The sequence below is a fragment of the Oryx dammah genome, unplaced genomic scaffold (assembly GCF_014754425.2).
Source record: "Oryx dammah isolate SB20612 unplaced genomic scaffold, SCBI_Odam_1.1 HiC_scaffold_5, whole genome shotgun sequence".
In the NCBI taxonomy this organism is placed as follows: domain Eukaryota; kingdom Metazoa; phylum Chordata; class Mammalia; order Artiodactyla; family Bovidae; genus Oryx; species Oryx dammah.
Genome location: NW_024070189.1, coordinates 20,232,502 through 20,259,770, shown reverse-complemented (window position 1 = coordinate 20,259,770; position 27,269 = coordinate 20,232,502). Strand labels below are relative to the sequence as shown.

At 37.6% G+C, this 27,269-nt stretch overlaps 1 protein-coding gene across 1 annotated transcript in view; it reads left to right on the top strand.

Annotated features, from left to right (window-relative positions):
• The window catches only part of ADGRV1 (adhesion G protein-coupled receptor V1), a 546,035-nt gene that overhangs the window by 58,505 nt on the left and 460,261 nt on the right, over window positions 1–27,269 (top strand). The window contains exons 13-21 of the mRNA XM_040241540.1: window positions 147–332; window positions 1,065–1,245; window positions 2,171–2,334; window positions 3,653–3,776; window positions 4,778–5,044; window positions 11,342–11,468; window positions 12,110–12,327; window positions 12,971–13,714; window positions 16,158–16,531. Coding sequence (XP_040097474.1) covers window positions 147–332; window positions 1,065–1,245; window positions 2,171–2,334; window positions 3,653–3,776; window positions 4,778–5,044; window positions 11,342–11,468; window positions 12,110–12,327; window positions 12,971–13,714; window positions 16,158–16,531 — 2,385 coding nt within the window. The remainder of the gene's footprint in view (window positions 1–146; window positions 333–1,064; window positions 1,246–2,170; window positions 2,335–3,652; window positions 3,777–4,777; window positions 5,045–11,341; window positions 11,469–12,109; window positions 12,328–12,970; window positions 13,715–16,157; window positions 16,532–27,269) is intronic.

Below are 27,269 nucleotides of genomic sequence, written 5' to 3'. Positions count from 1 at the left end.
CCACACACCCACACCCACATCTTTACCATTCATCTGTTGATGGACACTGATGTTGCTCTTTTATCTTAGCAATTATAAGTAATGCTTCCATGAACATTGGGGTGCATATATCTTTTTGAATTTTGCGAATTTTTTTTTGTTTTAAGGAAGGAGAATCTATAGAGCTCCACATCATCCGACATAGGGGAGCCCTGGTGAAGCAGTTTCTACACTATCGAATAGAGCCAAGAGATAGCAATGAATTCTATGGCAACACAGGAGTACTGGAATTTAAACCTGGGGAAAGGGAGATCGTAATCACCTTGCTGACAAGATTGGATGGGATACCAGAGGTATGGGATTTTATTTTTTTCTTGTGCCTTTGTGGAAAGTTGATAATATCTAGTATGTTATGAATATAAATAGTTTGAATGTTGGCAAGGAAATACAGGAAAGGAGGCAGGCAAGAAAAGATAAAGAGAAGTACTTATGTTTGGAAACTAAAAAACAAGTTTCAAAAGCAAAGTAAAAGTCATACCAATTTGAATTGCCCATTCTTACATAAAATGATAGCCCAATCTGAAATTTATGAGTTTTCATCTCCTTTTAGTTTTATACATGTTAAATATTGTTTTATATAATATGTATTGACTGAACTTTCAGGATGTGGTTTCAAACTGAAGAAATTTTTCTGTAAAATTACTGTTAAAATAAATTTAAGTTTTAAATATATTAAGAGAACCAGATATTGTTCCATTATGTATGTACATCATTGCCTATGTAACTTTTAAATTAATTTAATTTTATTAGTTTAAATGACTGGAACGTCAGTGATAAGATCCAGTCTCCTTACTGTTTTAATGTAGTAACATGATTTGCCTTTTCCATTTTTGGATAATGTGTATTTATACCTGATATCTCTCTTAATTGATGGAAAAATGTTAAAAATTAAAAAAATCAGCTTTGTTTTTTTCAGAGTGCATCGTTGTGAAAAATTGATGGCATTAATATTCTTGAATATATATTTTTATTTGCTCTGAAAATTTCAACTTTTTATATTTCCTAATTTGACATGCTCACTTTAGCTGGATGAACATTATTGGGTGGTCCTTACCAGCCATGGTGAACGGGAAAGCAAGTTGGGAAGTGCTACAGTTGTCAACATAACGATTCTAAAAAATGATGATCCTCATGGGATTATAGAATTTGTTTCTGATGATCTAATTGTTACGATAAATGAAAGTAAAGGAGACAGTACCTATAGTGGTAATGTATTCTACTTCTTATATTCCATTACTCTTTACTGAAGAAAAAATTTGGTGTTTTTAAATTTATTTCTTTAGTAAATAGTTATTTTTAGTTGTCCAACTGCTTTAAATTACACATGGTGTAGAAATTAGTGTTTTAAAAATCATCTTTAAGGTTGTAATTTTTATTTCTTATATAATATTATGATGATGGTGGCTCAGATGGTAAAGAATCTGCCTGCAGTGCAGGAGACCTGGGTTCAATCCCTGGGTTGGGAAGATCCACTGGAGAAGGGAATGGCTACCCACTCCAGTATTCTTGCCTGGAGAATTCCATGGACAGAGGAGCCTGGTGGGCTACAGTCCATGGAGTCACAAAGAGTCAGATACAATTGAGTGACTGACACATTGAGTGGCTTAACCAGTGGCTAACATACATTACAGTTATATTTTGATATAACCATATGCAGTAGAACTCACGCATTTAAAAGAATGAGTTGAGTCAAATAGGAAAAGCTCTGAAACTGAGAGTTACATCTGGGGAACTCTTGCAGTGGCATGAAATGAGACGTAGTTCATCTTTAGAGCCATGTCTGTCTGGATAATAAAATCACTTTTGAGTGTGCAGCTTTCTGTCTTTAGCAAATACCCTTATAGGACTTTGTGATAGATATACCTAGACACTATTCTGTTCCCTGTGCTGAGTGACTTTTAAGATCTCAGACTGTGGCAGCAAAGATTGAGTCCATTTATTTTATCAATTGTATGGCTATAGAGGAAAGACTGGGTTAATTTATATATACCTTGAGGCTGGGCTAAGCAAATAATTGATTTTTATTAAAAAGAGGGCTTATTTTTTACTTCTCTTTGATCAATTTCTTTACTCATCATTTAAAATTGTTTAATATGTGATCATATGTGTTATACCCATTTGTATTTCACAGCTGTTTATGGTGTAATAAGAAATCGAGGCAGCTTTGGTGATGTTAATGTATCATGGGTTATTAGTCCAGATTTTACACAAGATGTGTTTCCTGTCCGAGCTACTGTTTTCTTTGGAGACCAGGAATTTTTAAAAAATATCACCATTTACTCACTTCCAGATGAGGTAAATGTTACATGTTTAACTCTTATTGTTGTTTAATAGTTATTTTTTAATTGAATATTAAACATCTGGTAATACTTTGCTATGAGAGTATGTGATAAAGAACTCAGGTATAATGTCTTGACTATAAACCAAAGTGATTCCCAGGTGGCTCAGTGGTAAAGAATCTGCCAACCAACGCAGGAGATGCCAGAGATGCCAGTTTGATCCCTGGATCGGGAAGATCCCCTGGAGTAGTTAATGACAACCCTCTCCTGGGTTCTTGCTGGCAAAATCCCATGGGCAGAGGAGGCTGGTCACAAAGAGTCGGACATGACTGAGTGGCTGAGTGCGCACAGACACACACACACACACAGAGACACACATGTCAAAGTAGAAATGTTACTTTTGGTTCCCCTACAGGCATTTTTAACTTTTAGAACTGACTGATGGTCGCTGGTGACACTGCCTAGGTGTCAAATATTAGAGATGCACGCTCATGAGAGAGGTCGTCCAGCGCTCGGTTTGTACTCAAGGCCTTCGAGACTGAGAGCGCTATCTATGATATACCAGGGCGCACTTGCAGATTTAGGACATTGGTCCAGGTGGGTGGTGGACTCAGCGTAATGCAGAGAAAGGACTTAATAATAATGGAATGGACCTTTCTGAGGGGAATTGCACTTCAAATAGGTGCAGAAGCCTGTCTCCTTTCCCTCATACTCCTGCCTCCAGAGACAAAATTCCAACTCTCTTCCGTTTTAGGATGCGGAGAAGACTAAGTCACACGGATGAGGAGAAGGCGAAACAGAGTCCACGTGGGGAGGCATATAGGCTCAGAGATGTGGGGAGTCTCACCTTGTTAGGACAGTAGAATGTGGTCTTTGTGATGCACTTCCGTGAAACGTAAAGTTTATAAGAGGCCTTTGAAAGCTAACTGAATGTTTGTTACTATTACGATTTCTGTTCTAAATGTGTCCAGAAGTTATTTTTCTGTTTCACTGTTTTTCCTTAAAACAACATATAGCCCATTTTTTACAGAAAAAACTTAAGCTATGTAGTATTTCTCTTTTTGATTTGTGTAAGGCAAAAATATCTCTATTTCCTTTACATTTTATAGTGAGTCAAAATAAGGTGGCTGTTTGGATGAATGCATGTTAAAACTTTGAAGGGTTCTGATTCTTACTTGAATAATTTAGGGTGGTTCTGCTCAGAAGTGGAAGTGAACGTAAATACTGTTATTAATAAAGATTTTTTTTAAAAGATGAAACAATTTAGGAATATGTAGTGGAATTATTTGTACAGATCACCTGATTAAAAAGCATGTGTAACATTTTCCCTAAAGATTCCAGAGGAAATGGAGGAATTTACCATTATCCTACTTAATGCCACTGGAGGAGCTAAAATAGGAAATAAAACTACTGCTACTCTGAGGATTAGAAGAAATGATGACCCCATTTATTTTGCAGGTGGTATTGCTTTCTTATTTGAGTGAGTTCACATCTTTCTTGAACAGTGTAAGGATGCTTTTTTTCAATAATTAAGTGAACATTTTCAATAAAGCATGATTGATACATGTTTAAATAGGATTTCATAATTTGACCATTATTCAATCTCTTTGACATTTTAACAGATATTTTTAAGGATTCTGAAGGAAAAATTAAGTACTATTTTGTTAGCTTTGTTTTACTCTTATTTTTAAATTTCAAGGTATTTTCTTTCCTTTGTGCAAAAATGAACACTCTTCCATGTTACCTCTTCCAGTACACAGGGAAATAGTGAAGACAGTTCAGGGTTTGCGTATTGTACTTAATGAATGGTTACTTACTATAATTACTATTAATTTCACGGACATATAAATTAACATGTAAATTAAGGTTTCCCCATTTTTCCCACTTGAATGCTTTCTTTACAACTGTCTTTGCCTCTGGAGACATCTTTTAGTTTTATTTGGTATCTAATTTATTGGTATCTTATTCCTCCTTAAATCATTTTTGCAGGCTGTTCAATTTGCAACTGTAGAACTCCTAAACCTCTTGAATTTTATCGATTTATGTTTTAACCTTCAGTTAACATGTACTTAATGAATTAGTCCTGTGTTCAGTCTTCTATTAACCTGTAGAAGATGTGGAAGGTATCTGGGCCTATTTTCAAAAAAAAAAAATTATGGTCCAAGTTTGGAAATGAATTCTATGAAATGGTAAGCAGAGGATTCTAGATAGTATACAGTTTACTGACAAATTGGGAATTGTAGACAATGGATTTTGTAGGAATCAAGGTAAGAGGAAGGACACTGACTCACAGTAATCAGAGGAGACCTCATGCAGGCATTGGAATCATAGTTCTCTTTCAGCAAAGACTCAGTGGAGGGCATTTCTTGTGGTGGGCAGGGAGAAACTTGCAATCTGATAATATGTAGATGGAATCAGAAAAGCTCACATGTTCCTTCTTTTCTTTGTGAATATTTTAGAGCCTCGTGTAGTGAGGGTTCGGGAAGCTGAGACTGCTGACTTTAAAGTTCTCAGAAATGGATCTGTTGATGTTCCCTGCACTGTCCAATATGCTACCATGGATGGGAAGGCTACTGCCAGAGAGGGAGACTTTGTTCCTATTGAAAAAGGAGAAATGCTCGTTTTTGCAGTTGGAAGTAGAGAGCAGAACATATCTGTATTCATTATGGAAGATGATATCCCAGAAACAGATGAGCCCTTTTATATAATCCTCTTTAACTCAACAGGTAAATCAATTATATTTATGGCAGATCTGTTGTTTCAGTTCTTTTACAAGATGGCATTAAGTACTTCACTGTCACCTGTGAATGTTCAAGAGCAAAGTTGTTTCACTGATTTCTTGAGGGAAGGGGTAAAAAAATACATGTGTTGAAATTTTGTGTACCTGGTATACCCTATGTCATTATTTTTAATCTTTTTTCACAAATAGCACACACAGAAAATTATGTTATTATATGAGGAATCGAAATCTTCTAGCTGAAACTACCTGAAGTCTTTTTTAGTCACTCAAGGACTTAGGGCGTTAGTATAGACTTTTCCCTCCTACCAGGGCACTGGGCATAGTGGTTGGGAAGCTGTATTCTGCAGGTGTCTGAGCCCAACTGACTGATAATTCTCTGTAGCTATAGTCACAGTGTGTGACAGTTTGCAAGAGAGAAAGATAGACTTTTCCTTTGTCTCTATACTGTAACTGAAGCAGAATGTTTTGACCCTATCTTTAGTAAATTAGAGGGGCTATAGCTTCTTTTGGTAATTGTTTTATTCTTTTAAGAGTACACAGAGCTATTTTTTCTTTAATCTTTTCTAGTAAGTTTAAGACATGATACTCTATCATCCCTGATTACGCAGTATTTTTTTTCATATATACAAGACATTTTCCTACATAACCACAATATAACCATTAAAATCAGGAGATTGATACAATCATTGCCTCAGACCCCATTCAGATTTCTCCAGTTTTCCTATCAGTGTCCTTTTGAGCAAAATGATCCTTTCCCAGATCATGCATTGAGTTTAATTCCTGTGTACCTTTAATCTCTTCAGTCTGAAATACTCAGTCTTTCCTTGACTTACATGACCATTATAGTATGGAAAATTACAGGGCAGTTATTTTGTCGAATGTCCTTCATTTTGGTTGGTTTGATGTTCCTCATTATTAGATTCAGGTTTTGCATCCTTGGCAGGAATTGCGTAGAAGAATTCTGTGTTCCCATTACATCCCTTCTGTTGGCACAGATTTCTATTTTGTTCCTTTACTGCCAGGTCTATTTTAACCACAATTTAGGCAGTGATTGCCAGGCTTCTCTACTGTACTTTTTGTTCCTTTGTTTTTAATACAAATTTTATGGGAGAAGTACTTTAAAACTACATAACTATCCTGTTACTCATCAAACTTTCAATTTTTTCATTGACATTTATTTATCAGTATGGGCTTATGATTTCTATTTAATGCAGTGGGTTATATTTCACTATGATTATTAACTTTGAAGGTTAAATTATCCCAGGTTTGGCTAGGGGTGGTCTGTTAAAATGACTTTCTTGTCTTTTTGACATGTTCCTATTATTCTTTGAGCATTTTCTTACTTCCTGGCACAGCAAGTTGTTTCATACTCATCTGGTACTTTTCCTGTCAAAACCCTGAAATCAGTCATTTGTTTTAAGAAGCTCTGAAGCCATTTGTTTCAAGAAGTCATTTCAGTGTAGAATGCTGTTTAGAAACCAGAACCTCAGTACTAGGTGTGGTTATTGTTTCTTAGGCTATTCTCCTCCTAGGCCCACTTTCAGAGATAGGGAATGCATGTATGTCTGTATGCATTTATGCACTGGGTGAGCCAACAAGTTTGTTTAGGTTTTTCTGTAAAGTTAGGGAAAAACATGAGTAAACTTTTTGACCGTCCCTATATATATTTGTCATTGTTGTGTAGTCGCGAAGTTGTGTTTGACTCTTTGCGACCCCATGGACTGTAGCCTGCCAGACTCCTCTGTCCAAGAGATTTCCCAGGCAAGAATACTGGAGTGGGTTGCCATTTCCTTCTCCAGGAGATCTTCCTGACCCAGGGATTGAACCCACGTCTCCTGCCTTGGCAGTGGATTCTTTACCTCGGAGCCCCCAGGAAAGCCCCTTAATATACACACACACACATTAACATCTGTAGTTCTGGACCCAGCTGTATATATTGAAGGCTGTTGTATCTAGTATCACAGGGCTTGTTCTAGTGTTCTCTGTTTTCCTATTTATCCCTCTGTCCTCTGGTGGTAAGAAATCCAGCTCCCTTTATCGTTATTATTTTTTTAATTAATTAATTTATTATAATTGGAAGCTAATTACTTTACAATATTTGGTGGTTTTGCCATACGTTGACATGAATCAGTCACTGGTGTACATGTGTTCCCCTGTCCTGAACCCCTTTGCCACCTCCCTCTCCATCCCATCCCTCTGAGTTGGCCCCGTACACTGGCTTTGAGTGCCCTGTTTCATGCATCAAACTTGGACTGGTGATCTGTTTCCCATATGGTAATGTACATGTTTCAGTGCTATTCTCTCAAATCATCCCACCCTCACCTTCTCCCACAGAGTCCAAAAGACTGTTCTTTATATCTGTGTCTCTTTTTGCTGTCTCGCATATATAGTTGTGGTTACCATCTTTCTGAATTCCATATATATGTGTTAATATACTGTATTGGTATTTTTCTTTCTGACTTACTTCACTCTGTATGATAGACTCCAGTTGCATTCACTTCATTAGAACTGACTCAAATGCATTTTTAATAGTTGAATAATATTGCATTGTGTATAAGTACCACAACTTTCTTATCCATTCATCTGCTGATGGACATCTAGGTTGCTTCCATGTCTTGGCTATTATAAACAGTGCTGTGATGAACACTGGGGTACACGTGTTTCTTTCAATTCTGGTTTCCTCGGTGTGTATGCCCAGCAGTGGGATTGCTGGGTCATATGTCAGTTCTATTTCCAGTTTTTTAAGGAATCTCCACACTGTTCTCCATAGTGGCTGTACTAGTTTGCATTCGCTCCAACAGTGTAAGAGGGGTCCCTTTTCTCCACACCCTCTCTAGCATTTATTGTTTGTATACTTTTGGATAGCAGCCATTCTGACCAGTGTAAGATGGTACCTCATTGTGGTTTTGGTTCGCATTTCTCTGATAATGAGTGAGGTTGAGCATCTTTTCATGTGTTTGCTAGCCATCTGTATGTCTTCTTTGGAGAAATGTCTGTTTAGATCTTTGGCCCATTTTTTTGATTGGGTCATTTATTTTTCTGGTATTGAGCTACATGAGCTGCTTGTATATTTTTGAGATTCATTCTTTGTCAGTTGCTTCATTTGGTGTTATTTTCTCTCATTCTGAAAGCTCTCTTTTCACCTTGCTTATAGTTTCCTTCACTGTGCAAAAGCTTTTAAGTTTAATTAGGTCCCATTTGTTTATTTTTGCTTTTGTTTCCATTACTCTGGGAGGTGGGTCATAGAGGATCCTGCTGTGATTTATGTCAGAGTGTTCTGCCTATGTTTTCTTCTAGGAGTTTTATCGTTTCTGGTCTTGCATTAGATCTTTAATCCATTTTGAGTTTATTTTTGTATATGGTGTTAGAAAGTGTTCTAGTTTCATTTTTTTACAGGTGGTTGACCAGTTTTCCCAGCACCACTTGTTAAAGAGATTGTCTTTTCTTCATTGTATATTTTTGCCTCCTTTGTCAAAGATAGGTGTCCGTAGGTGTGTGGGTTTATCTCTGGACTTCCTGTTTTGTTCTACTGATCTATATTTCTGTCTTTGTGTGAGTACCATAATGTCTTGATGACTGTAGCTTTGTAGTAGAGCCTGAAGTCAGGCAGGTTGATTCCTCCAGTTCCATTCTTCTTTCTCAAGATTGCTTTGGCTATTTGAGTTTTTTTGTGTTTCCATACAAATTGTGAAATTATTTGTTCTAGTTCTGTGAAAAATACCCTTGGTAGTTTGATAGGGATTGCATTGAATCTATAGATTGCTTTGGGTAGTATACTCATTTTCACTATATTGATACTTCCAATCCATGAACATGGCATGTTTCTCCATCTATTTGTGTCATCTTTGATTTCTTTCATCAGTGTTATATAGTTTTCTACATATAGGTCTTTTGTTTCTTTAGGTAAATTTATTCCTAAGTATTTTATTCTTTTCATCGCAATGGTGAATGGGATTGTTTTCTTAATTTCTGTTTTCTCATTGTTAGTGTATAGGAATGCAAGGGGTTTCTGTGTATTAATTTTATATCCTGCAACTTTACTATATTCATTGATTAGCTCTAGTAAATTTTCTGGTGGAGTCTTTAGGGTTTTCTATGTAGAGGATCATGTCATCTGCAAACAGTGAGAGTTTTACATGTTCTTTTCCAATCTGGATTCCTTTTATTTCTTTTTCTTTTCTGATTGCTGTGGCTAAAACTTCCAAAACTGTGTTGAATAGTACTGGTGAGAGTGGGCACCCTTGTTTTGTTCCTGACTTTAGGGAAAATGCTTTCAATTTTTCACCATTGAGGATAATGTTTGCTGTGGGTTTATCATATATGGCTTTTATTATGTTGAGGCATGTTCCTTCTGTGCCTGCTTTCTGGAGAGTTTTTTTTTTTTAAATCATAAATGGGTGTTGAATTTTGTCAGGCTTTCTCTGTATCTATGGAGATAATCATATTGTTTTTATGTTTCAATTTGTTAATGTGTATCACACTGATTGCTTGTAAATATTGAAGAATCCTTGCCTCCCTGGGATAAAGCCCACTTGGTCATATTGCATGACCTTTTTAATATGTTTTTGGATTCTGTTTGCTAGAATTTTGTTGAGGATTTTTGCATCTGTGTTCATCAGTGATATTGGTCTGTAGTTATCTTTAGTATGTTTACTTATTTAATCAGTTCACCCTATGTGTAACCACTTTCCATTGTTCTGTTTACCTCCTTGCTAAACAACCCTTACTACACTTGGGTTCTCACTTGCTGCTCCAGGCCAACCCTCTTCCACCACGTGGATGTCCTCCCACTCCACTCAGACTCCAGCATCGAGCCACCAGGGTTTTCTCTCTTGGAGGTGTCCTTTCCCTGAGCAAACTCTAACCTTGGGCTGGGTTCCTGTGGTGCCCTGTGCCTTACCCTCTGTGAACATGTGTACCTGATGCCTCTTACATGCAAAACTCAGAAAGAAGATGGTGAAAAAATAGAGATTGCTTAATTTTTGTTTGTGCTGTTTGTCATTCTCCCTATTCCTTTGACTCTCTCTTTTGTGTCTTCCTGTTTCCCTTCATTTCTATTATTTGCTATACCACCTGTGACATATTGCATCACAAATGTGCATGAAAGCAGAGCCCTACCAAAATTAGGCTTTCTTGTTTTTGTTTTAGAGTTTATGATATATTTTAAATTATTCTATTACTCTGTAACATCAGGATATTTTATATAACTTACTGTCTGTCTTTTTTGTTTCTTCCTTTTTTCATTGGCTAATTATCTAGTATGGTTAAGTACAGCTGTATATTTATATAAATTACTTATAATGGGCTGGTTTGCCACACATGTCTGTTTCTCTAAGTTTAGTTTTAGGTGTTGTCCTCACCTAGTTTTCAAAGTTTTAATTGTATCCGTTCAGTAAACTTTCATGAATACCAGTGACCGAGCCTCTACCCTGCTAGGAGGTGAAGTTGATTAAGAAGCATTTGTTCAAGGACTTATAGTGAATTGTGTGTGTATGTGTGTGAGTGTATGTCTGTGTCAGTATAATGTGATAATCGCTATGTTAGATTGACAAAGTGTGAAGTGGTGTAGGAACACAGCAGAGATGCACTTAACTTGGGAATTCAAGGAAAAATTCCCAAAAAGAGTTGTTGCTTGAGCTGGGTCTTGAGGAGTGATGAAAGGTGAATAAAGACGAAGAAGACTTTGGTTACAGAGGTGACAGCTGCAGTGGAGAGTAAAAGCTATGGACCTCAAGGGACCAGTGAGAAGAGACATAATTTATTGGCTGTTACAGTGTTAACAGGCTGTGGAAAGAATTGGAGTAGAAAGAAATCATGTTCAACATCATAAAGATTGCTTTGTTCTCTGTATGACCAGATCAGACTCTGCTATGTGAAGGCAGGGATCGAAAGGGAATTACTTAAGCCAGTGATTCTAATTAATGTATCTTATAGGGTAATCCTTTCATTCATTGTTTTTTTATGAAATGAATCTACCTCAACATTTTGAAACTTGATAACGCTATGTTTTAAATTTCTAATTAAACTATTGAATTGATATTCCTATTATAAAAATATCATGTATGTTTCTCAATAAAATAATTCTTCTGTAATTAAACATTTCCTCAGAGACAAGTCATAGTAAACTCATTTAGGCATCTCTTTCTCTCAGTTATGACCTTCAATGAGGAAATTCCTCCTGGAATTTGAGCCTTATGACAAGCTGTGTCTTAGTTTAAAAATACAGATTTAACAGTAAGTTAAGTACTTTTTTGTTATTTTGACTCCTCCATTTTTAATTTAGGTGATACGGTTGTATATCCATATGCAATAGCTACAGTGATAATTGAAGCTAATGATGACCCAAATGGTATTTTTTCTTTGGAGCCCATAGACAAAGCAGTCGAAGAAGGAAAGACTAATTCATTTTGGTAAGCATGTTTACATAAGGCAAATTGAAAGTTGAATAAAGTAAAATAAAATCTTTACATATGAAAAAATTGAAACATAGTTAATCTTTCAAAATAAAAAAATATGCCTATGAATGGAATAATTTGAGTTGGTTGATTAAGTTGTAAACTTCTTTATGCTGTTTTCATTTGTTAAAACTCTTGACATTTTAGATGGTAAATAGAAATTATTCTTTTTACCTTCCTTAACTGCAACTTTTGTTCCTCATCAGAACACAGAGACTTGAATTATCCAAGGTCTTCTGGAACTCTTCTCGCAAGTGATATATACCTACCTTCGCCCTGGGCTTTGCTTTTGAAGAACTTTGGTCAATTCTCATCTGTATATTTTTGATTGAATTTACCTTAAAATTTATCTATTAGTTTGGATTTCCAAGACTATGATTTTTAAGCATTCTTCTCTTTGTTATTTAAGGTTCTACTTCATTTGTCCTTTTCCATGAGATTCTTCATGGTTGCTCAGTAAGAACTGTCTGGCTGGTTTATATTAAAGATGATAGACAAAGTGTATTTCTGAGATAATACAGAAAGTTCTCATTAGAGTTGGGTTTGCCACTTCCACATTTTTCATAAGAAAAAATTTTCTTTACTTTGTTTTATAGGATTTTGAGGCACCGGGGACACTTTGGCAATGTTTCTGTGGCTTGGCAGCTCTTTCAGAATGATTCTGCTTTGCAACCTGGACAAGAGTTCTATGAAACTTCAGGGACTGTTAACTTTATGGATGGAGAAGGAGCCAAACCAATAATTCTCCATGCTTTTCCAGACAAAGTTCCTGAATTCAATGAGTTTTATATTTTAAAGCTTGTAAACATTTCAGGTGCAGTGTTTTCCCATCTATTTTATTTTACCACTAGAGTTTAATATTTTATGCTGAAATAACTAGAGCTAGATAGAAAATGCATCTAATGAAGTTTTATGGATGGAAACTTATTTCCATGCTGAAACTTGTAAATAAATTCTTTTCCCCACACCAAATAGAGTATCTCAAGCAAAACAGTAATAGACAATAGGAAGTACTGATTCATGGTAGCTTAAAAAGCTTGGCCTTTGTACCGTAATTTAAATAATAGTCAGTGTCCCCATCAGTTTTAGTTTTAAGCATGAGAATTAAGACTTTCTAGTTAATATCCTGGATAAGGAAATGGCAACCCACTCCAGGATCCTTGCCTGGAAAATCTCATGGACAGAGGAGCCTGGTGGGCTGCAGTTCACGGGGTCGCAAAGCGTCCGGCACGACTGAGTAACTAACACTAGTTAATAACCTCTTCAGACTCAGCTGGTTGCTAATGAAATTACAGTGAATACCCTTGAAAATGAGCTGAGAGTGATATGGTGACACTATGTTCATTGATCAACGAGTAAAGTACTTAATGAGAAGTTTGCTAAACAAATTCCTATTGCCTTCACTTTATACTGAAAAGTATTTTCAATCCTGAGTTTTCATTCTGATTTCATTACAGGTGGGTCCCCAGGTCCTGGGGGCCAGCTGGCAGCAACCAACCTCCAGGTGACAGTAATGATTCCATTCAATGATGATCCCTTTGGAGTTTTCATCTTGGATCCAGAGTGCCTAGAGAGAGAGGTGGCGGAAGATGTCCTCTCAGAAGATGCTATGTCTTATATCACCAGCTTTACCGTTCTGAGACAGCAGGGCGCCTTTGGTGATGTACGAGTAGGCTGGGAAGTATTGTCTCAGGAGTTCGCTGCTGGTTTGCCTCCAGTGATAGATTTTTTGCTGGCTGGGATTTTTCCCAGCACCGTGCATTCACAGCCACACATGAGGCGTCACCACAGTGGAACAGATGCATTGTACTTCAGTGGACTAGCGGGTGCGTTTGGAACGGTTAATCCAAAATACCATCCCTCGAGGAACAACTCAATTGCCAGCTTTACATTTTCAGCTTGGGTAATGCCCAATGCCAATACGAATGGATTTGTTATAGCAAAGGATGATGGTAATGGGGGCATCTACTATGGGGTAAAAATTCACACAAATGAATCCCACGTGACACTTTCCCTCCATTACAAAACTCTGGGTTCCAATGCTACGTATGTTGCCAAGACCACTGTCATGAAATATTTGGAAGAAAATGTTTGGCTGCATCTTCTAATTGTCCTGGATGATGGTATAATTGAATTCTACCTTGATGGAAATGCAATGCCCAGAGGAATGAAGAGTCTGAAAGGAGAAGCCATTACTGATGGTGAGTGTCATCTCCACAATTAGGACCCTGAATTTTGAGTTTTGAAAATTTTGACTTCTTAAAAGCCTTGCAGGTATTTCTGGGGAGAGGGGAGGAGAGGGTGAGATGTATGGAGGGAGTAACATGGAAACTTATGTTACCATATGTAAAATAGTTAGCCAATGGGAATTTGCTGTATGTCTCAGGGAACTCAAACAGGGGCTCTGTATCAACCTAGAGGGGTGGGGAGGGGAGGGAGAGGGGAGGGAGGTTCAAAAGGGAGGGACTGTATGTATACCTGTGACTGACTCATGTTGGTGTTTGACAGAAAACAACAAAATTCTGTAAAGCAATTTTCCTTCAATCAAAAAAAAAAAAAAAAAAGTCCTAGCTAGTATTTACAAATCTGCTTGGTGTTTTGGCTTATAATTTCTTTAAATAAAACTATGTGTCTACCAAGACCATAAGTTTTGTGCTGGGTACTGTAGAAATGAATTAGGCAGAGACTCTGCCTTTGAAGGTAGCTGAAATGGGCTCTGGAAGAAAGGTATGCAAACAGATCATTTCAACACATGGTAGGAAGAAAGAAAAAAAATTACCAAGTAGAAACATTGATTCCTCTTGTGGTCATAGGAGAGTTGGGCATGATATTCCAGATAGAGAAAAGAACAAAGGTGTGGAATATTGAATATTGAATCTGGGGAAACTGCTACCAACTCAGTTTCTGGAGGTAGAGTATGTGGAGATAAGATTAAAGAGGAGTCAAAAGAAAATTATATTAAGCAACAGGAGTTAAAGTGGTAAATTCTATGGTGTGCTTTGTAGAGACGATCTTTGTTGTCTTTAAGCTGGACCACAGTGTTCTGTTTCCTTGAGAAGCACACTTGTGTGCATGTTTCTTCCCAAATATCACTTATCTCTATTATAATCACAATTCTCTCCCAGCCTCTCTGTCCTGTGATTTGGTTCTGCCTTTTTTTTTTTTTTAAGTGGGAAAATAGAACAGAGCTTGTATGATATCTTAACAGATTATCTTTCCTTCTGAAACCTCCTGCATTAGCTATCTGGTTGTATTTTTTCTTCCCTAGTAGAAAAGAAGATGGGCAAAAGAAAACATATACACACTGCTGATTTCAACCTCAAGAACTATGCTTACAGCACTCTGTGGCATTAAATTATTATCATTTGATTGTGAATATATACATATGTTTGTTAACATTGATTTTTTTTGGGTGATTGCCTGGTGCTAGAATGAGAATGGGAAAGACTGGGGAAAGTAAGACCTGGTCTTTCTTTTCTCTGTGTAGCTTGCTGCAAGAAACTTACATTGTTTATGTAATTTGTAACTTAAAGTGGAGAAAGTGTATATATATATTTAGGTTATGAATGAAATGCAGGGTATTATATGTTTATGATAAAATATATAAAAGTACACATAAGTGTACAGATACATGAATTTTTAAAAATTTTAAATGAATCAGTTTCAGCACTCCATATAACAAGTACCCACATCAAGATATTTTTTTCCAGAAACCCTCTCTTTTTCTCTTTGCTAGTCATTGACTCACCACCATGCCCAGCTACTATTGCCATTTCTAAGAGCCGAACATTAGTTTTTAATGTTTTTAAAATTTAGGTAAATAGGATTGAGCAGTGTGTACACTTGAGTGTCTGAGGTTTGTTCAATGGTGTGTGTGAAGTTCATGTATATTTTTGTCTATCGTTGACATTTCACTGTTTCAGTCAGTCCAGAACCACTGGAGAAGGCATGGAGGCAATCCCAAATCACTGCCAAACTCTCATCTTCCGTAAATATTTTAGTTATTGGAGGGAATAAGTAAAGAAATAAGAATTGTTGAATTCCTGAAAGGGTTTATTATTGCTACATAGCAATGTAATTAAGCTGCATGTTGTTATTATCATGAAAAAGTCCCTGGGCTCATATAATTGTTGTTCCTAGAAAGGGATATTTCTTTTTCTACATTTATTGCATTGATTGTTTGGGTAAAAAGTTATATTTGGTCCATAAGAATTTCTTTTGCTGAATTCTCACAACTTTAACTCAAGGTAACTTTCTAACAGACCAGTTCTCAAAGAACAGTAATACTAAAGTTTTAAAATTGTGACTGAGTTGAATCATTCCATTCTTAGATGTGCAAGGAAATTTTTAAATTTCCTGGAAGAAATGTCTGTCTTAATATATACACATACATTTGTATATACACATACATACACATGCACACATATCCTTTGGTACAAAATGTCTTAAATCCCAGTGATTTCTGGTTCACTTTTCATTATAGTATTGACAGAAAATAGCCTTTATTTGTGTTCTAGTTATGCAAAAGCTTTGCTTACCTAATAAGACCTTTTAATAAAATCATTTCACTTTCTGAATCACACTTGTCATTGAGGATAGTGCAGTTGTGGTTGTTGTAGCATTTAAACCCATTTCTAATTCCAGGTCCAGGAACGTTGAGAATTGGGGCAGGAGTGAATGGCAGTGACAGATTTACAGGTCTGATGCAGGATGTGAGGTCCTATGAGCGGAAATTGACCCTTGAAGAAATTTATGAACTTCACACCATGCCAGCCAAGAGTGATTTGCATCCTGTTTCTGGATATCTGGAATTCAGACAGGGAGAAACTAACAAATCATTCATTATTTCTGCAAGAGATGACAATGAAGAGGAAGGAGAAGAATTATTCATTCTTAAGCTAGTTTCTGTATGTGGAGGAGCTCGCCTTTCTGAAGAGAATACTACAGCAAGATTGGTAATACAAAAAAGTGACAATGCCAATGGCTTGTTTGGTTTCACAGGATCCTGTATACCAGAGGTAAGTAGTGAGCTTGGTGAATTTCAGAGTGAAAAAGCTCGTCACATGTGGATTTGTTTAGGAGTGGACTCTCTTTCATTTGGTAAGATGGCTTGAGTGTTGACACTAGACCCAAAAGTATGCTATAGACAGTGGTGAAAATGTAAAGTATAAGGTCTTTGCTCTTGTAAGTTCACAGTTTGAATCAGAAGCTTAATGAGGAGAGAGAAGTAATAATAAGGTAGCAAATGCAGCTTTAGCAATTATCCTTAGAGTTAATGCCTTTCACAGAATGCATAATTGTACTCCACATGGAATTTACTTTCTGGTTACCAGGTAAGTAAGTGAAATAATATATATTGAAAGCACCTGTGAATAATTAAAATTTTATTAAAATATATTTTTTTGTGTGTTTTTTCCCCCCACATGCAAAATATTCTTAAGTAGTTACAGTGTTCTTCCATGCTGGGTGTAAATGCCTTTCTTATCACCCTCTTGGCCAGCTTAATTCATTAGGCAGTTTTACCATCCTTATCAGCCTTTTCCAAGCATTCAGAGATTCGTAATCATCTTGGTTTCCTGCTCAGTAACGTGAGATCGCGTGAAACTGCTTCACAGGTGTTGTGTGTGACAGCAACAGCTCGGTGTCCGTGAAAGGATGCCAGGGAACTAGGGAGGCGTTCCCTTTGCAAGTTGATTCTTGTAGGTTTACAGGGGTACATACGTAAATTGAAGCAATTAAGAAAAATGTGAAGGATAGAACTTGAAAAAATATCCAGGTCACAGGCCTCATTTATAGCTCAGATTGGCATTCCTGGCTCTCTGGAGTGTTTTATTGCCCCTCCTACTCTTTGGTTTGGTGACAGTCGTAAAAGATCTTCAATAAGTGCTCTTTTTTACACCAGGAATAGAATATCCTAGACAGGAGGACAAATGTCCTGCTTTGATTTAAAAAAGAAATATATTTTATTTTTAATGATAGTACCTTTAGATGCTTAGTCATCAAAGAACTTTACATGTTAAGTTTTTTTGGTCCAACTTTCTGACAGTTCCTAATGTCATGCAACGAATATTACTCTCTCCATTTAGTAGGGTTAGAAATGGCTGCTTAGAGACCTTAGAAAATAACTAACCCTAGTTGAATGAAATGAGATAGGATCAAATAACAGATTCAAAGCCTGGCAGTTACTAGTATTTTAATAAATATTAATTTTTCTCCTCCTTTTTTTGCTCCTAAGAGGCAATGGGAAGAACTGGAATTTGAACTTAACGTCTTGTGAATTCTAACCTGCTGTCTTTCTCCCTTGTATCTTCAATATCATCTTTATTTTTAAAAAGACAAAGGGGCTTCCGTCAGTTATGACAACCATTCTGGCACCATGTAAGATCAGTTTACCTTCATATCTCTTCAGGATCTGGCACCTGCCTCTAACTTCTCTTGTTAATTCTCCCTTTTGGTCAACATATTTCGGTCAGCCTTGCCTTCTTTCAGGTCCAGTCTCAGGGCCTCAGCACTTTCTAGCCTCTCTATCTGGAACATTCTAATTCCAGATCTGCAGAATTAATCATTCAAGTCTCAGCTCCAAAGACATCTTCTCAATGAAGACTTTTTGATTTAAAGTAATCCTCCCACTTCTCCCAGCTGGTCAGTCTCCATTCCTTCACCTAGTTTTACTTGTTTCCTAGCACTGATCACACTTTGCAATTCCTTATATTATTTATAAGCCTACTTATATACTGGCTTTCCCTTTCTCCCACAAAGGGGAAAGAGCTCTGAGTGTAACAAGGTTCATTACTGTATCTCTGAGACCCAGGTTTGATCCCTAGGTCAGGAAGATCTGGAGAAGGAAATGGCAACCCCCTCCAGTATTCTTGCCTGGAAGATCCCATGGACGGAGGAGCCTGGTAGGCTACAGTCCATGGGCTCACAAAGAGTCTGACACGACTGAGCAACTTCACTTCTTCTAGCTTTCTGGGGCATTAAACTCAATACTAAGTTTTCAGTGTTGGCTTGTCCCACAATTTCCCTTGATTGATTGTGTTGGTGTTGGTTTAGTTCCATCTAGATATGTACCTTTGTTCCAAGATATTTCAGAATTTGAACGGGGTCAGTCAATCTTTGATTGCAGAATAGAACTTCCTTACATGAGCCACAGCACCTGTAGTTGTAAAATCTCTGGAAAGAAAAAGAAAACATGACTGATTATCATGTAAGTCCACATGAGAAAAAAATGGCATATACATCTATATTGGGAAAAAGTTTAGATGGTTAATACAGGAAAAGTGTTGTGTCTTAGATAGTAGATACTGCAATTTGATCATCAGGAAGATTACAGAATTTTCATGCCTGAAAGTGTTAAGAAGTATAAAACTCTTACTTTCATCTTGGAGGGATTTGAAGACAGGGTGATGTGAAATATTTTTGTTGTGATGACTGTCATCAGTATTTATTGATTGCTTACTGAAATTGTTCTAAGAGTGTAGTCTAAGTTCAAGGACCATTATGGGTTCCTGACTTCTTTTAGGAGTTCCACAAAGATCAAATCTAATTTTATAAAACACTATGATGTCTTTTTCATTTTATTGACAATTGACATTTGCACTGCAAAGGCAGTGGTTGCCAAAACTGCTAGTTGCTAGTGCCTTTGTATGAATCAAGGCAGCAGAACCTGACTATACTAGTTGTCATTATTCTGTTTATTACCACACACCTGTAGTTTAAGAGGTGAAAATCTCACTTGAGTAATATTTGATGAAGGAGTACAAAACATTCATTTGATAAAATTTCAACCCTTAAATACCCACATTTTAAACACTGCATATCATAGGTGGTGGTAGTGGTAAAGAACCCGCCAATCAGTGCTGGAGACAAGAGATGCAGGTTTGATCCCTGGGTTGGGAAGATCCCCTGGAGGAGGGCACAGCAACCCACTCCATAATTCTTGCCTGGAGAATTCCTTAACATCTCCATGTTCTTGCCTGGACAGAGGAGCCTCGTGGGCTACTGTCCATAGGGTCTCAAAGAGTTGGGCATGACTGAAGTGACTTAGCACACGCACAAATCATAAAATGAGAAGCACAGATAAAGCACTTTTCTGCATTAACAAAACATGGTACTTGTGGAAGGTGTGCAGATAGAGTTGTGAGCTGAACTAGCTGCCCTTTTTGTGGAACACCATTTTACTTGGAAAAATGACCAACAAAGTTTGGTTATTCAGATTTGGGCACCTGGCAGACATTTATGGAGACAAATGAAGTGAGCCAGTGACTACCAGGAAAACAACTGATAGTATTTATTACCAGTGGTAAAAACTTGAGCTTTCAAACAAAAATTAAGAGTTGTTGAAACATCTTACAAACTAAAGTGAGCTTGACTGTTTTCCAATACTTAAAAGACTTCGGTTAAGATTGAAAGTGATATTAGCTTCTTTTGATAGTGATTAGCTTTTTATTGATAGTGATTTGCTTATTTTGTGTAGTGAAATGCATCAACATTTGGAAGATCTGTGTAACTAGGTGAACCAATATTTTCCAGATAATCAATGCATATTGCTACAAATATAATAGTTTAAATTTTATGGTTACTTGCTTCATTTTCAAAAGTAAAAACCACTGTCATTTCTGTAGATTTTTCTCCATTGTGTTGTTGCAGTGACATTGAAAAGTTAACTTTTTCTTATCCCTTCAAAAATGCTGAAGTCAGTAGAGATCCTTAAAGACTTCTCTCTGAGTTATGTTATGCTTTTAAATTTTTCATAGATTCATATGACATAAAGTAATATTAAGGTTAAAATGAAAGCATAATCAGATCTGAAACAGGTAATGAAAGTATGTAGAATATGACATGAGAAGGCAATGGCACCCCACTCCAGTACTCTCGCTTGGAAAATCCCATGGGTGGAGGAGCCTGGTAGGCTGCAGTCCATGGGGTCGCGAAGAATCGGACATGACTGAGCGACTTCCCTTTCACTTTTCACTTTCATGCATTGGAGAAGGAAATGGCAAACCACTCCAGTGTTCTTGCCTGGAGAATCCCAGGGACGGGGAGCCTGTTGGGCTGCCGTCTATGGGTCGCACAGAGTCAGACACGACTGAAGCGACTTAGCAGCAGCAGCAGCAACCAGGTACAGTGTGTTCTGGCAAATAGCAGATACGTATTAAATTTAATTGAAAGAATGAACAGACTTATATGTAGTTTAGCGCCCTGGTGGGGTATGCCAAGTAGTTCTTTTTATTCCAAGAGGGCCCTCTACTGAATAGGTGACTGATTTTTGTTGGACCTGTTGCCTAGTAACCACGTTCTCATGTTGCCTTCCTGTATTTTGCTACTCTTTGTACTTTCAATGTTATTTTCTCTCCATCTTATTTTCTCACTATTTTTGAATGTCCTGAAAGCTTATATGCCCCATAATGATAAAATTTCCTTTCCTAATGATTCATAGAAATTGCAGGTCTTACTGGTTTACTTTTACAGCCAATATTTGGATTACGTTTTATATTTTTGGTTTGTTTTTAAGCATTTATATTTTTTAAAGACTTATTTATTGGTTTATTTTTGGCTGCACTGGGTTGTCGTGGCTTTGCTCTGGCTTTCTCCAGTTGTAGAGAGCAGGGGCTACTCTTTGTTGCAGAGCACACAATCTAGGCACATGTGAGAGCTTAGTAGTTGTGGCACATGGGCTTAGCTGCCCCGTGGCATGTAGGATCCTCCCCGATCAGGGATCAAACCTGTGTCCTCTGCATTGACAGGCAGATTCTTAACTGCTAGACCACCAGGGAGGGCCCTGGATTATGTTTTATATATTTAAACTCGTGGCTTAAGAATAAATTTAGAGATATTTTGAGAGGATCTTTGTAAAAAGAGAATATTATTTGCCTTGGACTGTGTTCGCTTTTGCATGCCTACCATCTGTTATGTGAATAGATTGCTTTAGATAAAAGTGATGCTGATATAATCTGATATCACACATCATCACCCAAGCATGAAACAAACTAAAAAATTAATTGAATGTGTAATTGTTTAGCTTTAATCTTCTGTTTCAGTAGAGAAAGCCAAGCCATGGCTTATAGTGTATTATTTTTTCTAGAAAATGTATTTCTAAAACTCTTCTCACTGTTAACCTTTATAATTACTTTTCTGATGATCTGAAGATATGACAAATTCCTGACTCAGTAGAGGAAACAGTAGTGGCTGCTGTTGCTTCTTGTGGAAAAATGAGTGATGGTGGTTCTGATGTTTATTACTGGATGTTAGGCCCTTTTATTGGGCTTCCCTGGTGGCTCAGGGGTTAAAGCGTCTGCTTGCAATGCGGGAGACCCGGGTTCGATCCCTGGGTTGGGAAGATCCCCTGGAGTAGGAAATGGCAACCCACTCCAGTACTCTTGCCTGGAGTATCCCTTGGAGGGAGGAGCCTGCTAGGCTACAGTCCATGGGGTCACAAAGAGTCGGACACGACTGAGCGACTTTACTTTACTTTACTTTTATGCCCTTTTATATACTATCCTGAACATTTGCTGTTTTATGATTCTAAAGTCAATTAGATGAATATTTTAATAGTAGAAAAAATCTTTTGATTACTTATTCTCTGTGTCTTAATCCCCTTCTGGTATTACTGATTTCATCAGCTCGTCTGCTACTTCCCAAAGTGCTGTGCATGGATGGTCTTGGATGGAAACATCTAATGCATTTTTCTTGACACCCTTCCTGAATCAAGACCCCATTTCTGAGTCAGAATCTCTGGCATGGGATGGGAGGGGAGGTTAAAAAGCTGAATTAAAAAAAATCTTTTAAAGTGGGAAATACACATACAAAAAATAGGATATGGCACCCCAGTTACCTCTCACCTAGTTTTAACATTTATCAGCCTTTTGTCAGTCTTGTTTTTTTCTTTGCTGGCTGAATTAATTTTAAAAGCAAATGTCAGGCATTATGTCATTTCTCTGTAAATTTATAAGTTTGTACGGTGGATTTTTACCAAACATCCTATGTGATTTTTTTTATGGGTGCTTGACACTTCAAACTTCTTCCCTAATTAAAACTTTAAACTTTGCTTTATTATATAAATTATTGTTATTAAAATTTCTATGAAATTTTGATATATAGCATATATCTTTACACATTGTATTGAATATGGATCGTCTTTTTTGCCTTTCTTTTTAAAACTGAAAATAGTAGGTGATAGATTTTAATGAAATAGACAACTTTGCCTCATGTGATTCTTGCAGACAAAAAGCTTAGTCCTATAATCTGCCTGACTATTTGTCATTGATTTGGTAAAAAGCTATAAGGAAACATCATACTCCCCAGTGTATCTTTGGATCTATTTAATCTATATCTTGGACCTCGCTCATGGCTCAAATGGTAAAGAATCTGGCTGCAATGTGAGAGACCTGGGTTGGGAAGATCCCCTGGAGGAGGGCATGGCAACCCTCTCCAGTATTCTTGTCTGGAGAATCCCCATGGACAGAGGAACCTGCTGAGCTACAATCCATGGGGTTGCAATGTAAGGGGAAGAAATGTAAGGTTTTTTTTCCTTAGCATTTAACTATATTATTGAGGACCATGTAAAGCACTTGTTTAACTTCCATCAAAACCCATGAGACTTTGTGATCTTCATTCTAAGACGAGATCACTGAGACTGAGGACTCTTGGTAAATGACAGAGTGAAACAGTCCACCAGGACTGAGTGACTGCAAAGTCATGCTCTTTCCAGCACACACGTGTTTGTGTACCATTTGGCTGTGATGAACATGCTGATGTTAATGTCTAAATTAGGTACTGTGTTAAACACCTGTGTCTGTCTGTTGTTTCTTCCCTCCAGCCTCTGAGGCTTGGAGAGCCCCACGTTCAGAATTGTTAGTCCTCACATAACATGACGGATGGGTTCCTAAAAATCACCACACTATGGCAAATCACATAATGAAAAACACAGAACTTAGGGGAAAGATGGGTTAGGAGAACACGACCCCCCAGATTGGTCAGTAGTAGAGAAATTGAAATGTAGGGACCTAGTAAATAATAGGTTTACATAATGTTTTTAAGTCTTAAATATGCTTATCAAGTATGGCATGTATACCTTAAAAAATGTTAAGTTTGTTTGTAAAAGTGGGGAAGGTGCAGTTAAGTGATAGAAGGAGGGTTATTTGAAATCAGAGGGAAAGTTGTCACGTTAGATGCAGATAAGTGGCTGATAACACACATGCTGAACCGAGGTAGCAGGTAGGTGTGCACGCCCCTGTAGCTTGTTTCAGCTGGTGCAGTTTTCTGTGTTCGCCATCTTTCTAATGGATGAAGTTTTACATAAATAAATGTGAAATCCATGTTATGTTTAGAATGCTTCCTGATAGGTCAGTTGTATTGGGATACTCGTTTCAAAACCAGGGTTACTTCAGAGCTGGTTGTACTTCGTCCTTTTCTATCTAGGTTTACTTCTATATTGTCTCATCCAGTCTTTGCATACCATTTATGCCATGCCATTAAAATATACAATTTGCATATGGCCTTGAAATACCAGTTTTTAAACTGAACTGTAGTTGATTTATAATACTGTGTTAGTTTCAGACGTACGGCAAAGAGATTCAGCTACAGTGAATCAGATTCTTTTCCACTATCGGTTATTACAAGATACTGAATATAGTTTCCTGTTCAGTTCAGTTGCTCAGTCGTGTCCAACTGTTTGTGACCTCAAGAACTACAGCACACCAGGCCTCCCTGTCCATCATGAACTCCCAGGGTTTACCCAAACTCATGTCCATTGGGTCGGTGATAGGATCCAACTATCTCCTCTGTCGTCCCCTTCTCCTGCCTTCAATCTTTCCCAGCATCAGGGTCTTTTCCAGTGAGTCAGCTCTTCACATCAGGTGGCCAAAGTATTGGCGTTTCAGCTTCAACATCAGTCCTTTCAATGAACACCCAGGACGGATCTCCCTTAGGATGGACTGGTTGGATCTCCTTGCAGTCCAAGGGACTCTCAAGAGTCTTCTCCAGCACCACAGTTCAAAAGCATCAATTCTTTGGCGCTCAGCTGCCTTCACAGTCCAACTCTCACATCCATACACGACCACAGGAAAAACCATAGCCTTGACTAGACGGACCTTAGTCAGCAAAGTAATGTCTCTGCTTTTGAATATGCTATCTAGGTTGGTCATAACTTTTCTTCCAAGGAGTAAGCGTCTTTTAATTTCATGGCTGCAGTCACCATCTGCAGTGATTTTGGAGCCCCCAAAAATAAAGTCTGACACTGTTTCCACTGTTTCCCCATCTATTTCCCACGAAGTGATGGGACCGGATGCCATGATCTCATTTTCTGAATGTTGAGCTTTAAGTCAACTTTTTCACTCTCCACTTTCACTTTCATCAAGAGGCTTTTAGCTCCTCTTCACTTTCTGCCATAAGGGTGGTGTCATCTGCATATCTGAGGTTATTGATATTTCTCCCAGCAATTTTATTCCAACTTGTGCTCCTTCCAGCCCAGCGTTTCTCATGATGTACTCTGCATAGAAGTTAAATAAGCAGGGTGACAATATACAGCCTTGACTTACTCCTTTTCCTATTTGGAGCCAGTCTGTTGTTCCATGTCCAGTTCTAACCGTTGCTTCCTGACTTGCATATAGGTTTCTCAAGAGGCAGGTCAGGTGGTCTGGGATTCCCATCTCTTTCAGAATTTTCCACAGTTTCTTGTGATCCACACAGTCAAAGGTTTTGGCGTAGTCAATAAAGCAGAAATAGATGTTTTTCTGGAACTCTCTTGCTTTTTTGATGATCCATTGGATGTTGGCAATTTGATCTCTGGTTCCTCTGCCTTTTCTAAAACCAGCTTGAGCATCTGGAAGTTCACGGTTCACGTACAGTTGAAGCCTGGCTTGGAGACTTTTGAGCATTACTTTCCTAGCGTGTGAGATGAGTGCAATTGTGTGGTAGTTTGAGCATTCTTTTGCATTGCCTTTCTTTGGGATTGAAATGAAAACTGACCTTTTCCAGTCCTGTGGCCACCGCTGAGTTTTCCAAATTTGCTGGCATATTGAGTTCCAGCACTTTCACAGCATCACCTTTTAGGGTTTGAAATAGCTCAGCTGGAATTCCATCACCTCTACTAGCTTTGTTCATAGTGATGCTTCCCTAAGGCCCACTTGACTTCACATTCCAGGATGTCTGGCTCTAGGTGAATGATCACACCATCATGATCATCTGGGTCATGAAGATCTTTTTTGTACAGTTCTTCTGTGTATTCTTGCCACCTCTTCTTAATATCTTCTGCTTCTGTTAGGTCCATACCTTTTCTGTCCTTTATTTAGCCCATCTTTGCATGTAGTTCCCTGCGCTATACAGTAAATCCTTATTGTTTATTTTATATATGGTGCTATTATCTGTTTTCCCATACTCCTAATTTATTCTTCCACCCTTTCCCCTTGGGTCACCATAAGCGTTCTGTGTCTGTGAGTCTGTTTCTGGCTTGTTTTTCTTCCCAGCTCCACACAGCTTGTGGAATCTTAGTTCCTTGACCAGGAATTGAATTTGGGTCCATGGCAGTACAAGCCTGATTCTTAACCACTGGACCACCAGGGAGTTCCCTGTTTCTGTTTTGTAAATAGTTTATTTGTTTTATTTTTTAGATTCCACATATAAGTGATAACAGATAATATTTATCTTTCTCTAACTTGCTTCATTTAGTATGATAATCTCTAGGTCTATCCATGTTGCTGCAAATGGCAGTATTCCATTCTTTTTTATGGCTAATATTCTATTGTCTGTGTATTTACAACATCACCTGAAGCAGTGGGCCTAGTGTAACAATGGAATGTCCTGTTGAAAACTCAGCCAAAGTACCAGCTCAGGGACAACATCTTGAAGGGTTGGGTGATGTCCTCCAGGATATAGTATGTGTACCCAGTGGCTGATAACCGTTTCTGTGTCTCCAGAGATTAGACCACATGAGCATAGGAAGCCAGAGGTAGTAGTAGGACTGAATCTCATCACCTCCTGCTCCCATGTTTAAGGCTCCAGTGGATTAGAAGTTCTGGTTGGACCTGGAGACAGAATATGTCCATCAGGAAACAGACTAAAGGCTGTTTTGGACTTCTGCTAGTGGATGAACATGCAAATAAAGGAGTTAAGCAATACTGCCCCCTGGGATGCTTGATACTGTTTGCCATGAGGCAGTAGGGGTGTTGATGCCCAGTGAAACGCAAAGGGTTTACTGGAACAACAACTGGTGTTTCCGTGCTCCTTGATAACTGACTGTTCCCTGTTAGCAGACAAATTTCAAGTCTGTTTTCTTCAGCTCTGATGTTAGCACCAAAATAGCTGTATTTATTGTTGATCAGAGGTGCTTAAGATTGATATGAAAAAATTAAACATGACATGAAATATTAGGATTTATAGTTTGAGCTCTGTTTATTCAGTTTTAGTTCTTTTTTTAAATGAGTTACGTATTTGATACTATAAAAATAGAATTGGGAGAACAAGAATATGAAGACCTAAGATATTCCAATTTTCTACTCCATGTAATTGCTAAACATTATCTTAAGGTATAGATAAAAATGCTTTCCACGTGAAAAAATGCACACATGTGTATGTAAATACACATATATGTATTTATGTCAGAAATAGCAAAAATATATTAATCATGGTATCAGTGCCTTCCTGTACCTGTTGCCTCCCCACCAGGAATTTGTCAAGGTTCTCCCCACTGGATACTTTGTATCACCTCCAAATGATTTCACCAAATACTCTTTATTACTTCTTATGTTTATGCCTAAA